The sequence below is a fragment of the Hylaeus volcanicus genome, chromosome 4, assembly GCF_026283585.1.
Source record: "Hylaeus volcanicus isolate JK05 chromosome 4, UHH_iyHylVolc1.0_haploid, whole genome shotgun sequence".
NCBI classification, from domain to species: Eukaryota; Metazoa; Arthropoda; class Insecta; order Hymenoptera; family Colletidae; genus Hylaeus; species Hylaeus volcanicus.
The window spans coordinates 9,937,891-9,953,698 of NC_071979.1; the positions used below are offsets into that span (position 1 = coordinate 9,937,891).

Here is a 15,808-nt window from a genome sequence, read left to right on the forward strand (position 1 = left end):
GTGCTTACGCCCTTCTGGCGTCGGAAAGTGGTTAGACCAGAACCGAAACTTTTGATTGCTATATTAAAATTCATCAAGCTTGGAACTTTTGTATTCGATTAACACTTACGATGGTGTCGGTTGTCTCTGCGATATCGGGAACTTAACGATTCCAAAAAAACAGTTTTTTTCAGAATTTGTGTAATTTTACGAGTTGCAAAGGACTGGCAGCAATGTTTAAAATTGCCTAATAGAAGGATAATAGAAATATTTGTCAGCGGAGCAACATAAATATTCGAGACTATTCGAGAAGAAAATGTTACGGCTAATGGATTACACCGTGAACCGTGTTACACAGGCTGTTTAACTTGCGCCAGTTATAAATGAAGCAACTTCTCAGGAGACAGTTTGGGAGGAGAACCGACTCCGGGGCTGTTGCAGTGAAACTTCTTCTAAACGCCACTTTGAAAAGCAAACGAACAGTGAAATATGAGCCTCTCGGTTAATTTTAACGGTGAGCAGATTTCAAGCGAGTCAACGACAGGGAAGTAACTTCCCTGCATACATATATACATGTTAGTATTGTACGTACTGGACAACAACGTATTCGACAAGATAAAAGTATCAAACTATTCTGTGAACGAGAAGAGTGGTGTAATCGACTTTTGCACAGGAAAATTGCTTAATTTATACTACCTACTCAAGGTGCCATAATAATTATCATACCTTTCTGCAGTCCGAAAGATTAGCAACGTGTAATGGAGGAAAAGGGTGAACAGAAAAGAAAAATCGATATCGAGAGAAAATAGCGTCGAATTAAGTGGCTCACGGGTATGGTCTCGCGAAAAGTGGGCGTGCCGCCTCCTTTCCGCTTCTTCCACTCCGTTGAATTATTAAGCGGCTCTTTAACGAGCAGCATTCGGCAGTAGGAATATTATCGTATCGAAATTCGATGCACGCGATGCATGGCCGTACTTTGAACGCGATTCCTACGGAATGAAATGATCTCGTTAAAAAATGGGAAAGGATGCTCGATACGAATGAGGAGAAATGGACAGCGCTCGGTTCGACCCAAGTAACCTCGAAACATTAACGAGATCGTGGACATCGAGGAATGAATGAAATTGTTTGGTTGTTCGAAAATAAAAAAAAATTTCAGCAATCTAGACCGCATACGAACCAGAGGAGAGAAAAAAAGCGAATTATATGGATCGATCAACTATTCAACTAATAAACACGTTAATATTAAAATTTAGCATGAAAAAATTAACGTGATAGGTTCAAGAACGATTCGGAAAGCTTGCTTCGCACGGTAACGGGACGAATTGGAATGTACGCTACTGAAATGTCAGGTCCGATGAACCGTTAGTAGCGGCATTGATATCAAGGTGCGAATTAAACGACAGCTTCTGTTTCATCTCCGAGCGGAAATTAATTTCGCTCACCTTGCTACCTGCCAGCTTGACTACGGATTGAGCGCATTTTAACGAGAACGCTACGTTCCGTTTTACGTTCCGCTTCGACAGATTAACGGTAACGAACGCTGCTGTACTCCTCCCCCGCCTGAATTTGCATTCTGAGACCGGATCACTTAATGGTCGCGTACTTCTCTCTGTTTTCCTGCATCGTAATATCGCGCATCAAGCGAGTTAATTATATTCGCTTCCTGTTTAGTTTAGTATCGTACCGCGGACAAGTATAGTATTTCTTATGCTCGGTAATATCCAATGAAATAATTCGCAACGAAATATAATTTTCTTATAATACATACATTCATCGCGCGAATAATCGACAAAGTAAACCGAGAAAAAGAACTACTTCGAGGATTGTAGCAAAATCTGTAGGCGAAGTCGAGCGCGTCGATATCAGGGATGGTTCTGGAGACGGTTGTGACGAAGCAGGGTTAGTTGATAATTCAAACGTTATCGGAAGGGGACACGCGCACTCGTCGCGTTGCCAGAGACCGTGTTCCCGTCTAGGCGAAAAGACGGCTTTTCCACGGCTGGTGCGCCGCATAAATGATACATAAACACTGGCCTGTAAATGTGTACATAAGCACGAAAAGCGCGAAGCCAAGCGTCGTTCCGCGTAACGAGACGCTCCGCGAAGCTGGGCAAACACATATAGAAATTGGAGCCTACCCTTGCGCCTCCCTTGACTTTCCTTCCTTTGGCCAAATTAGCGTAGGTTCCTCCTTGCTCATCGACGGACCGAATTTATTCACGGAATACATTTATAAACAAAGAAGATGTAAAATGTCTAGTTACGTTCTTTCAAATAAAAAAATTAATTTCACAGATATCTCTCGTCGTTACCAAGCATATATTCTCACATTTTAGATGCGCGAAGTAATATTTTTCCAGGGAAAAATGGCGATTTTTTTTATTCCTTCTCCGAATGAATTACAATCTCGCGTGTATAAGCACGCGGTACACAGTCGCGTCAGGCGTTCGTTACACCTCGATTCTGGATATGTGTTCTTCCATTTTGATGCACGCAGAAAGATGCACTCGGTTGGCAACGGTTTTACACTATTCGTAGTAGTGTTATATGGAAAAGAAATGAAAAGCAGCGAGTATAAAGGACGCATTGACGTTCCGAAACTTGTTTTGCTTGTTTTTTCTTGCCGCTTCGATACTCGTGCCGCATCGACGGGGTTTTCGCGAAAAGAACTACAGCCCCGCGCTATCTGAAAATAAAAAAAAATTTTACCGGGATGCTTTTAGGTATGAAATTGCTTGCTCGAACGCGCAGAGACATCTTCTCGTCGCTGTTATTTCTCCGCTCAACGACTCGACTGCCGCTCGTTAATCGTTCGATACGTTCACGGTACTGGGGCTGTCTTTGGCAAACCGTTTTGTACTCTCGATCGATGAAAAGAAGTTACCGATCGAACGAACCTTGCACAGCGTTTCACCCATACTTTTGGAATGTCTTTTGTCCACACCTGAAGGAGAATGGGTGATTCAACTGTTCGACACGGGTCGCACGCGTACGAGAACCTTAAATTGAGACAAAAGAAAACAGTCGAGTATTTTCGGCGATCTCGTACTCCATGATTCGGTAACGAGTAACTTTGGTACAGAGAATACCGTAGGCACGTTTCGTCTTAGCCTTTCGTCGATGGGAAAACATGTATGCACGAGCATCGAGAACAAGTATTCGAATAGGTAAAGAATAGGAGAGAAACAACGTCTTGTTTAACAGAGTATCTTGTACCTATACGGAGCAAGGATCGTTGGAAGCGACGCAACGCTTCCCAGCTTCTCGACGACCCGTTCGGATAATACGGCAGACAATAATAATAATTATTCGCCCCGCAGTGCTCGTAATTGCCGGGTGTAACTCGTGATTTCACGATGCCCGCCGCATGTACGAAGTTTGCCGGTGTACGCCGCGAGCACAGAAACTTCCTCCGTAATGCGGTTATTCCGCGCACTCCCTTTCCGACCTCGTCTAGAAGTTGCAGATGAATTAATTTTCGGACACGTTTAATCGGTTGTTTTGTTTTTCTTGGTATTAAGTATTTCGTATCGTTTCAACGAGTTTCCACGGTGATTACAGTTGGAAGACGGTTCTACGAGTAACGTTGCATCGGCGAAGTATAGTATTTCCTACGGAGCCCTTAATTACACCGCGAAATCAAAGTTTATATAATCTTATTAATTATGCAGAAAACGTTTGCTAGCGCGCTTCAGCGTCTAAGAGATCATCGTCGTTGAACCTCGGATTATTCGAAATCTGAGCAGCATACCTACCCGCTACTTCGCAAGTTCAACCGAAGTAGAGCACTGTTTATTCACCCAAGATCGTCTGTTTAACGCTGAGTATACCAGAATTCGGAGTCACTGCGTGAGAAAGTTTGGCCAGCAGCCGTAGTTATAACTCCCGTCTACAGAACTCCGAAACGGTTCACGCTTAACGTAAATGTTTTTTTTCCCAATCATTTACTCGTAGGTTAACGATCGCTATGCGTGGACCAAGTTAACATATAGAGAAACAAGTACTGATTTTTGTTTCGATCGCGATACTTTTCTCCCTTTTGCATCGTCTTGAGACAAATTGAGATAGCAAAAGGCAGGAGGAGCGAAACTCTGTCTTGGCCATTGAGTCCAACCGCGTAAAGGAGGATTTTCAATTAAGGTATAGCGGCTTCAGAGCGACTCGACGGAGAAAGAGGGAGCGAATGCAAACGGTGTTCTCGTTGACAGCCGTCGTCTGGATAACGAAAGAGGAAAAGAGACCAGTAAAAAAGCTTAGCTTAACGCGGGGAGGGTGTAGATTAACTGACGCGTCCGTGGCTCGCACGCGGCACGTTCCGGAATGGGAAAAGCTGCTTAGTTGCTGGAGGAGTCTGCAGCCTGCACCCTCTTCGGTTTCGCGCAACTTTGCCCGAGGGTCTTACACAATGCCAACTATAACTTATGCGCCACCCCTCCATACCCTTCCACTCTCACCCTCTCACCCTCCTCCTCCTGTTCCCTCCTTCGGTTGAGAGTAGTGGCTGCATTACTCTTTCATACGCCTCAACCCTCTCGCGGTTTACCTTTGCATACACGCTCGCGTGCCTTGGTTGCGGTCGTGTCTATTCGCTTTTCCTGTGCGACGAGTGCGGACTCTTTCAATGATAACGCTGTTTCCCAAGTCGTCTCAACTGGAATGCGTTTTCGAAATCGGTTCGGGATCCAGGAATAGCCCAGGGATCGGCAATCTTTTTCCAAGATGGACCAAATAGCAAATATTTTGAAGTTCGTGGACCAAGAGGTCAAATCGAGGATATTACGTATACCAACGCGAGATGAAGAAATGAAATTGTAGAATTTTATTTGTATAACTTTTTCGAAGATAAATCTAGTAGCTCGATTACCGATAAACGCGCAAGGAAGCGTAATCCGTTGCAAATACTCCAAATCCTCTACCGCAAGTTGAGAAACTCTGTTCCGGAGAGGCGTACGGTCGCAAACGCACTGCTTTTTCCGTAACAGTTCCTACATTCGTATTCATGCGAGCTTTTTATCCGCTTTGTCTTCTTTTGCTTCTGCATGGGGGATCATGTTCCATTTTTCTGGCCCTTCTCCGTTTCTCGCTGCATTTCTTCGTTACGTCCACCTTCGTTTACCTCGTTGTTAAATAGAGAACGCGAAGAAACTTGCGTGAAAAGCGTCGTACAATAATATTTTTTGCGCAACAGTCATTCAGAATATGAAAATATATTCTCTGTACGGTAGGGGTTTTAACAATTCAGTATACCTGCGTTACAACTAACGGGTATCTATCCTCTATGCCTCGCAGTGTACGGATCTTAATTAAACGGGGTCGCGAAACTCTCCACTTGGAGATCTCGAGTCGCTAAAGGTATCGAGAATCTCGAAAGAGAGTTCTAGAGCAAAAACATTAACGGGATCTTTGAAGTTGGCGAGCTCGTTGCGTTAATTTCGATAAGATCTTCGACGCTATTAATTCAGCAGATCGGCAAGATAACGCCGATACTCGGAGCATGTTCTCGAGGTAGCTCGCGGCTAAGTCTCTGTCGGATACCTTCGTCTTTGTTTCCATCCCTGAAGTCCCGAGACACGAGAGATTTAACGTCTATTAAAGTCGAAATGAACGGAGAATTTGTCCGAGAACTTGGAGAAAATGTGTTTTCGAGAGTAACTTTGGTTCATACACTGCGTTACCTAAACGTTTTGCGACATTTTCTTTTTGAGATAACTGAGTTTGACAATACACGGAGATTCTGTGCACGTGTATTGTTCCTCTGCTTTGTTTGTGATCCGATTTCTTGCGAGTAACGAGGAAGCGATTACCAAATGCCGCGGCCGTGCCCGCGCCGGCGCCGTTCCGAATTGGTTGGCTGTTCCATTGTAATTGGTAGATTAATCGTGTCAGCGGCGACACTATTTCCTCGAGAACGTTGAAGGAACGGCGGAAGAGGAAACAAAATGGTCTGCCGTGTCGTGGGATCACGCGAAACGGGTATCGCAAATAATAGAGACACGTAGCTTCAGCTTCTTCCAATTAATAGCGGCGTGGCCAAAGTGGGCTGCGTCGTCCTGGAGATACCGAAACGGGTCAACCAATGGAAAAGGCTTGTCGAAGAAAGGACGACAAAAAGGCTGAGTTCTTATTCTTCGGTTCGAGTCGACTCTTGGCAAATCTCCCCTTGGTCTGTAGGACTTGTCCATTGTACCTTTTAAAGTCCAGGGAATAACGGCTCTGTCCGGACTATCCGGCGCCTCTTCTAGGAATAGCTCTCGCCACGGAAGCGTTTAATCTGAAAAGGTAACGGGCGTGGATCGCGACGATCCTACTGTTTGTCTACTCTAAACATTTCGATGTACAAAAACCATCTTCCGCTGGTGCAGACACTGCAACGTGTTCAATCTTCGGAAACGAATAAAAGTCGGGTAGCGATTCGCGGTGCGCTGGTCCGTATCGAGGTTAGGCTGAATATCTCGAACGGAGAGACAATTTTAAAGAAGCGACTCCCTCCGTAAGGATCCGTCGAGTTATGATAATTTCCAGCTTGGAACCGATAGGCGAACAAAAGTCACGGTGTCGAAGATAAGACCGGGAAGAGCGGAAAAATCGTTTTTCGTCGAATCACCGTAGCCGCGTGTTATTCCTACGCGGAATCCCGTGAGAAAGACATTGAATAAGCGACGCGTTCATCCGGGAAACGCGGGAGAAGTTGATCGACAGGATGCGCATGGTTCAAGAAACGGACGCGGTTAACGCTCGCTACGCTCGCTAAAATATTTCTATGGAAATAAAGCGAGCTGAATGGATTTGCCGGGGCTGCTTTGATGTTCCTTTGCTGGAACGTGGGATTTTGTCGTTGTAGGCGAGTCAGGGTAAGCTACTTTTCCGGAGATGCAATTCGTATACGTAAATATATATGTATACATCTTATTCATTCCAGTTGCAATGAAATTGAATACATACTTTCACCAACGTCCTTTTCATTCCATCATTTTTCAAGCTTTTCGTGCCTTTTGATCCGTCCGTCTACCTCGCCCTTCTTCGCCCCATATTTCCCTTATTCCTCTTCATATTTTGCTCTCCCTTTCTCCGTCTCACGCTGTTCCTGTTCCTCTGTTACGCAGCCAGCCAGCTCCTGGAAGTTCGTTTCGTAGAACAGACGTCCCGCAATTATTATTACAGGGGCACAGTTCCAGCCACCGCGTCCAATTATATCTCGCGGAACTAATCTGTAAGTTTCTTTGTTAAATTTCGCGCTCGCAACTGGTAACAGGATTTTAAAAGCATAACTCACCGCCGCGCCTTCCGCTATGTGCAGTCACGCGAACCAAGTTTCTGTTGGGAAAAGGGCCGCGCGAAACGATCCTGGTTATTGCTTCTTGGTTACGTTGATGGGAATATTAAGGACTGCCATCCTTTATGATTAATATGTAACCTTGCTCGATTCTACGGTACCGATCATACTAGACCGTTCAACAACGGATTACGTGGCACCATTCTAACCATTGGATAGGTAATTACTTTTAATGTTTTTCCTACTTCTTGCCTTATCGTGTATTAATTCTATATTTATCTTTAAAGAAATGTTCTCTAAACGACTAAGTAACGAGAAAAAATATTTTTGGTATCACATTGCAACGCAAGACTTTCGTAGCGGTAGCATCAAAGGAGTGGATCTCGTCAAATGGTAAAGTTCTCGAAGTAAGCATTCCAAGCGTCGCAAAGTCATCGATGTATCCGTGGAGAGATTCGAAACTCATTTACCAACCAAGACAAGTTCGTTTGGTATTTTTGAAGACAGCGGGATCGACGAATTCGATAAACGCAGCGCGGTGTAACGCGTTACGTAAGGGGAAACACGCTAGAGATATATGTTTCTTGGCTCAGCGCGAAGGCAAGAGGATGTTCTGCTACAAACTTTCACCAGAATAGCATTCTCTCGTGTATAGGCGGCTTGCACGATTCTCACGAATATTTGCCATGCACTCCGCTCGACTGCAGTCATATTTATACATTCGATACTTTGAATACCAACGTATTCGTCAAATATGTTTCCGTACGACCTCTTGCCATCGATTGTTGAATCGGCTCTCTGGTATTCGCGGATTCACCTAATTTTCTTCCTAAATTCGCTACGCTATTTTTAGTTCCTTTTTGTATCGATCGGACTGCAGTTTCTGGCCGGTGAAAAATAATTTTGTTCTATACCATTCCATTAATATTGATCAATCGCGTCCTATCGCACGGTTCTTACCGTTAGAGACAGGACGAGTGTCTGCGAGCTATCCCTGTGACAAGGATAAACGCTTGAAATTAAAACTGCTCCTGTCTCCGTATTTGAAAATTACGGAAGCATCTTGCCCGTAGAGATAGCCGGAAGTTCTTTCCAATTTTACGTTTCTTGCGAACAATCATTTGTCTTTAAAGTCGGACAAAGTGTCGTAGATCTAGAGCTTTAATTCAAGGTGTACCGGAGACTTAGCAAAAACTACATAAGAGAATCCAAGGAGAGCAAAGCTTGCGAGGAATCGGTATAAACGTTCAGGAATGTTATACCGAGTGTCTGGGCGGACGTCAACCGGAACGAATTAAAGCGACGCGTTCGAGTCTTCTTTTTAAAATGCATAATTGATCGAGGAAAAAGAAGGCAGAAAGCGAAGCAATGAAACGACGTTCCCGCTTCCACTCCTATGCAAACTTTTCGTTCAATTATTCGGCCAGCAGCCTTAGCAATACCGTTGTCCGTGGTCCGCAAGAATAACATTCAAATTAACTCGTTTGATCCTAGCGTTATTATACGGTTATATTTGTAGCAGGGTTTCAACTAAGGTAGGGGAAGAAAAAGAAATCGGACTTCCGTTTCTAAATGATGTTTTCTTTTCACAAAAGCTGAACTTCCTCGAGAGGAAATTACTTTGCGTTTTACTAAGCCAACTCGCGACCGCTGGCACAGTTTTTCTTGTCGATTTTGTGGAAACACTGGTTTTGCTGGAAATGCACTTTTAGTCGCAGAATTCGTTAGGTGGATTGGGTTTTCATTCACGTTTTACGAATTCTTCGTTTAGGGGACATAAACTCACGTTTCTTATTGTAAGATAGGGGCACAACGAAGGTCAAATTAACGTGTTTTAATTATTCCTATTTAAACGCAAGGATTAAGCGACCTTCAGAATTTAGTATAACAATAACGATTCTTTCGAACTCGGAATTCGCTTACAGTCCACGTTGTTTCACGGGCATCTGATGTCTGTAGAAAAAGACGACGTAGAAGAGAACAAGAGTAACAACGAAGAAGAAGAACAGTCGAATGGCTCTTAGGAGTCTGACATTGGCCTCGCCCACGCAATGCTTCCTGGTGGCAGCGGCAACGCAGAGAACGTAATTCTCGATGTCGATTTCCGCGGTAACCGGAAATGCATCTTGGTCTTCTGAGGTGAGATGTCGCTGAAGCTGGTACACACGATTCCTCTCTGCTGACCACGGCCTCGATGAAATTGACTCGAGGGATCGAAGTGCATTACGAACTCTCTCGTGCTCTTGTAGAAGCCTGCGGAGAAGCAAATATTTTTACCATCGCAACCGATCTCTCCTTTGCTCTCCTAATGCCGTACTCGCTCCAACTGTTACTCCTAACTCCTTGATTCGCATCCATTTCTTTCGATCGCATTTCTCCCATTTTTGGTCTGGTTTTTCTCCAGCTCGTTTCATTAGAAATATTCACGTATTTACCGCGGTCACAAGATGCTACCTCTCGATTTCGAACGTAAGACAGCTGAAACGAGAACGTGACTCGAAAGCGCGGGAAAGCTGCAGTTATCGAGTCGCGATCGTTTCAAGGTTCGGGTCTTTGGAATCGATTCTCGTCGATTCCAACTAATTAAAATTTCATTAGCCTTCGTTAACGAGTCCCTTGTGTTCTCTTCGAACTCTTTCTTCATATTCTCTATTCTTCTCATTTAATTTCATGAAATAAAGGACGAGGCCTCTCGTTAATACCATTCCCTTAGCAGGACGAATTCAATGCGTACCTACGTCAAGAATTATAATTGAAAACTACTTTATATGTCGGGCTATAAACTAACGTATATGCAAAAGAGTGCATTGTTGAGAAACTTGTATGACGTAACGTTGATAAGCTGACTGGGACGAATTTACAATTTTCCGAAGAGAGGTGAAACTGACTTTACAAAGAAATTACCATTAACGATTGATATGCAAAAAAGGTAAAGGTACAATCCCCAACAATAAGATAGCACACACTATAACTTCAGTTGAATTATATTTCCAAAATAATTTATTCGAATAATTGGTACACATTTCGTCGATATTTCTTGGAATGTACAAATTGGAGATCACTGTGCTCAACGTCTACGAGCAAAACGCACACGCGGTTACAATTTTCTTCGATCCGTACAGAATCGTGGCGTGTGCTATACTTTTGTCGTGACTTGTATCTTAATGAGAGAGGGAGAAAAAAAAAGAAAGCGAGAGCTATCGCGGGTTTTCGTGAAGTTTTCTCGGCTTTAAACAAAATTCGCGATTTTTAAAATCGGAGAGCGAACCCGCGAATCTCGCGCAAGGAAGCGAGTTTTCTTACGGCTATTCGTCCTTTTGCTTTCTTTTACTCGGCCCTCGCGTTCTTTTCTTCCTTCCATCTGTCTGGTCGAATACCGCGGAAAACCTGTTTACTTTGGTATTCAGCTAAATCGTAGTTCGAGATAACTTTTACTTTTTTACGATTGCATCGCATTTGCCAAGTGTGCCGCGTCCCGTTCTCAGCCTCGGCTTCCGCGGAGTGCATCCCTTGCTCCTCCGCGAACACTGTGATCAAACTTTTCTGAAAACCTTCTTCGATGGTTCTTTCCTGAAAACTTGGCCCGTGGATTTCTCCTTCCCACGCTGGCTCGCGTTAGATAACTCAGCTCCTGCACTCGCGAATTCTTTCCCGAGAATTGCTTTCGTATAGCCTCGTGGAGCTTTGTCATTCATTTTCATATTACCGTAGAAGCATTTACCTATATCGATTAGTTACAATAATCTCTCGCTGTACTCTACTCGCCTAATTATGTTTTATTCTTAGAATGTTTATTCGACAAGGATCCACAACAAAGGTCGATACGCAACAATTGGAATATGTGCTTACTAGGGCTCTCGTATAAGAAATTGTTTTTGCTTAACAATGCATGGACCCACATCACCACCCGGATATCGTAAATTTCCAGTTCGTTATACCTTTTCTTCATTCCAAACAGGCCGAGAACCGTGTCGCAGAGCGTGGATGGCAACCATTCGAAAAGGAGCACCAGAACCCAATGGAGAGCTGCTACGGACGTCATTCCACGAAATCCAAAAGTCGGGTATGTAAACTTTCGGTTGCCTCGTCTACCCTTCTTGATCAGCTCGCCCCATGTGCATCCGATCGTTGCGGCGTTATATACTACAGGTCTATCCACGTTTTTCCTGTGACAAAAAGAAGGCCGTAAATCTGGAAATATTATATCAAGAGAACAATTCGACGATAGTCGAAAAAAGTATTTTCCATGAATTAAACAAGAAAACGAGATCGTGAGATTCGATTTGAAATAACAAAGATCGTCGACAGTGCTTTGCTTGTATTAATCGATAAAAACGCAAGGCTATTACCAAGAGTTAGGTAACACACATCGCGCGTATCATTTACTCGTTTCGTGATCGATGTAAATAAAAGTTGGCCGTTTAAAGGGTATATTCTCCGACACGAACATCCCCACAGCGAAGGGAATGCGCGAATTTAAAACTCCATTCCGATGTGGAGGATTAAATCATGGCCGTTATGTTCTACCTCCAGCCATAGCCGGCTCGCCTTTAAAAAACGGAGTTGTCGCCGGGCAGAGCAGCGGAACAATGATACGTTCTTTCATTATTACCGTCATATTATCGTCCGATTCCATTTTAGAGTTGCATAAAAGTGGTCGTACATTTCAAACGCTCCACCGCACGGACGAAACAATTTGCATTTTCTTTTTTCCCCGACTGGATTTCTTTTCTAAATCATCGTGTAACGAACTGCAAAATAATTATCTGCGCGCGGCGAATTTTTTAATTAATATCTTTCTTTCGTAATGATAGGCGAAATGTTTTAATTCTAATTTATTTCACTCGAAACCCTGCGATAATCTACGAGCGAGATTATCTCTAGGTGGACTCATCCGGTAAAATGTGTGCGCTTATAAATTTATACATACCTATGCGTTGAATACATCGATCCTTCCCCGTAAAAGGTTAAAGGTATAACTGTAAACACGCTTTATCTTCCTCTGTTACCACATAATCTGCAGAATGGTATCAGTTCCCGTGCGTAATACCTCGTAGAACGATATCCAGAGCTATTCGAACCGGTAAACCGCCTTAATACGACTTTCCACCGCCACTACTCGTTGCTCCAAACGTTGCGCGCTCCGAATTGTTAACTTTTGCTAGTACACGCAAAAGAGACCCGCACGCCGTCGAGAAACGAAATTGCGATCGTTTGATGTAAACTTTAATTGCAAAGTTTTATAATCCGTCTCAATCATTTAAACGGTCCGCAGAAGAACTGCCATAACATTTCGTAATATTTTTACAACATTCTTCAAAGATACGCTCGAAACTAACGATTGTTTCTCCCGTCGATCATGATGCCTGTGTGCTGTTAAAATACCGTTTTCTCTCGCATCGGTTAACTTTCTCCGTTTGTGTGCCAGATAAATCGATAAAATAGAATCCAACCGCCGAGAAAGTATATTTAATCTAGGTGTCCGGAGGAAAGGCCAGTTTTCCAAAACACTCGAGGTAAACCTCGAATTCCTATCACGATGAAATACATCGTCTTCATCGTTCGATGACCATTCGGATCTATTCAACGACGAGTTTGTCGTCCGTGAAATTTCTTGAGTTAGAAGTCGATACGTTCTACTCGCGTAAGAACATTTAACCCGAATCGTATCGCATTAACGGAGAAGTTTGATCGTGTATGGCGGGGAGTAGTAGGAAGGAGGAATAGAGTACTTACGCGATGCCTCGTTCCCAAGCAACCGCGATGAGGGTGTTGACCGTCAGGTCGATTGGAATGATTTCCGCTTGAAACTCAGACTTGCCCAGGGCGAGTCCCGAGCCTACTACGAAAGCTGTCGATCCGTTGAAGACGTCGACAAAGCCTGGCATAGGCTCTCGATATGGTGGTCCAACCAAAGGCACTCTAACTAGAGCCAGTGGTATGTCAGGCACTCGTTCGTTCTGCAACGTCTCGGCGATTTGACCCTTGTGACGAAAGATACTCGAAACTGCTGCCACTGTCTCCAGTTGAGGCAACTCCTGACAAAACTCAAACACGGCGTCGTGAGGACCAGCCGCGTGAAACACCACGCTGACATTCCGCAACGAATCCTTGTCTTCCTCGGATAAACCAAGATCATCGAACAGCAAATTACCCTCCAACGCCTTCACGCGAGAAATCGCGTTTGGTTCCTCCTGTCTTAGTCTATCGTACCTGTAGCAAAAAAATAAAATACTGGCTGGAAAATACATATCGTAATGTAAACTGCATTGTGTTTGCATTGTGGAGTTAATGGAATGCAATAATCGTGTAACGTTTACGCTGTTTATATTGTCGTAACAGTGGAAAAAGCCACGGACTCTTCCGGAGAAAGGAGCAACAGTCTCGATTGGGGGGAATGGGTTATATTATGAATAAGTAGAAAGTGGACAGCCACGCGTAATTTTGCCTTACGAAGGCTGTCTGTGACCCAATACGACTCCAGTGGAAAGTGTTTTTACGCTGAACACTGCTTCTCTTTATACAGTATTTTATAATAATAATATAAAGGTTGCGATTATCCACACGTCCACGCGTAGATTTAAATCGTACCAAGTTTTACACGCAAATCAAACGATGAAATTTCTCCGGGGACCGTCCATTCGCGGATTTTAATTTCGTGAAATTTAAAACGCGTCGACGAATTTTCGTCGAGCTCGTAAACGGAAGATCTCACGGCGCGGCGGTACGGAACGCGCTTTATAATCGCGCCGAAAGGACGTCGACGAGGAAAGCATGCTAATGAAAATAAATTTCCCCGCCGCTGGAAATACTCATCCCCTCGTAGCCACCGTCGAGTTTTGCCTCGCGTGTCTTACGATGCAACCCGGGTTCGTTACGTTGGACGATCACGTAACGCTGCGATCCAATTTATACGTCTACGCGCGAAAATATGCTATGCCCGTACTTTTTTCGCGTTATCCTATCATGATTTCCAATCAAAACGTTAAAAAAGGATGCGTTCCTACGAAGGGGAGTAATGAAGAGTTCGCGAAGCTTGCTTTGATAATTTCGGAAATAATGTTATAATAATAAATTGACGCGAAACCCGCGGCAACCGTCGAATATCTAATGAAAAGCTCATCCGCACGCGCCGTTGCGTCTAATGAACCCTTGATTAGAATGGAACACCGCATCATCTAACGAATGGTTGATTAAACTCAGACGCGATGTCTAACGAATACGCAACGTAATATGCAATGCTGATTACCACGGCCCGATATTATTCGCAACCAACATATCTAGATGAAACGGACTTGACGAACGGATTAACGAATGGATAGCACGCGTAATCTTTGAAAACATTCTCTAATTTCCAATGCATAATTTGACGATGATTTGAAGCACATAACTGAAAGGAATAGAGATCAGTTAATATGCATTGCAGCATCATGTCTTCCTTTACAATCGCCGTTAAAGACGACAAACGGATTAATTAACTAAATAAACACACGAATTTCCCGGAAAGCATACCATCGCTTTGTGCTCATTTACTGCGCCAAATTTGAATACTATTAATATTACACACGTAATAAAGAGGCCATTGGGGAACCCGTGAATCCCGGCTAAACGTAACGAATTTGCATACGCATAGTACCAATGTAACCTGATTTTCACGCAACAGAATTCAAAGCAAGTTCGAAAATATCTAGAATCATTCGACGAATTTCACGTAACATCGATTTAAATAAACGATCCTAGACGAAAGAGAAAGCAAGTGGTCATACCGTGACGAGAAGAATATTTTCTTGATCCTGTCGTCTTTGTTGACGTCGTCCCGCGATCTGATTACAGCGTACACCTTCACGTCAGGGAAGGAACGTAGGATCTTCTCGAGGAGCGCTCGTCCCACATCACTGGTAACTCCTGTTAGGAGCAGCTCGCGATTCGCGTACCAGTTGCGTAGAGTCATATTGATCAACTGACCGATGGGAAACGAAAGGAGTACCACGCTGCACGGCACATTCCACTTTCCGTCGGTTATGCTGTGCCATTCCACCACTGTTGCACTCTACCCAGGGCTGAATTAAACTACAAAGTCTGGAGAATACGACTCCGTCAGATGAAGGACCTCCACAGATTAGGCGAATAGTCATTTCATTTGTAAAAGTAAAGAGTAAAACATTGAGAGCCTTGTTTGTTGCACGAAACCGATAGGTGAAGAGAAAGTGGACAAGTAAAGTTAGAGATAGCAGCGAATATACGATGTGCAGGGTCTAGAAAATCTTAATCCGACACTGATCTACCGCTAGATCCAAACGATCGCACGACCAGTACCTGGCGAAGACGAGGAAATTGATTCTCCGAGGTCGATGCTCCGCTGACGCGCAAACAAACTGCTTCTTCGCTGGAGCGCTTTCTCTTTACCGAGACTTCGGATTTCGGAGATTCGATCGGAACTTTCGATGCTTCGTTCGTTCGAAAGTTTGCGGGTAACAAAGTGGAAACAGCGACGTACTTCTCGAGAGTTCTCGAATGAAAATAGTCGAATTACTCGAGACGGTTTTTTTTTTG

At 43.9% G+C, this 15,808-nt stretch overlaps 1 protein-coding gene across 2 annotated transcripts; it reads right to left on the minus strand.

The window, feature by feature from the left end:
* Nucleotides 1-4,797: 4,797 nt before the first annotated feature.
* Nucleotides 4,798-15,246, minus strand: LOC128875284 (putative fatty acyl-CoA reductase CG5065). Of its 2 annotated transcripts, XR_008456776.1 has the most exons (6): nucleotides 15,022-15,246; nucleotides 12,992-13,468; nucleotides 11,194-11,421; nucleotides 7,256-9,508; nucleotides 6,925-7,190; nucleotides 4,798-6,253 (listed from the first exon to the last, which is right to left on the minus strand). XR_008456776.1 is itself a non-coding variant. In XM_054120741.1 (4 exons), exons 1-4 carry the CDS (start codon nucleotides 15,204-15,206, stop codon nucleotides 9,175-9,177), a joined length of 1,224 nt encoding a protein of 407 aa, XP_053976716.1. In that variant the 5' UTR covers nucleotides 15,207-15,246; the 3' UTR covers nucleotides 7,215-9,174. The 2 variants fall into 2 exon arrangements, 1 of the variants encoding a protein (XP_053976716.1); XM_054120741.1 differs by lacking the exons at nucleotides 4,798-6,253; nucleotides 6,925-7,190 and having other exon boundaries at nucleotides 7,215-9,508.
* Between the last annotated feature and the right edge of the window lie 562 nt (nucleotides 15,247-15,808).

What these genes read in the sequence shown, in the direction of transcription:
- LOC128875284 (XM_054120741.1), bottom strand. Translation starts at nt 15,206, where the DNA reads ATGACTCTACGCAACTGGTACGCGAATCGCGAGCTGCTCCTAACAGGA. An exon ending in AAAATATTCTTCTCGTCACG is followed by an intron (nt 13,469 to 15,021) that starts GTATGACCACTT and finishes TTTTTGCTACAG; the next exon opens with GTACGATAGACTAAGACAGG. An exon ending in GCTTGGGAACGAGGCATCGC is followed by an intron (nt 11,422 to 12,991) that starts GTAAGTACTCTA and finishes TTTTTGTCACAG; the next exon opens with GAAAAACGTGGATAGACCTG.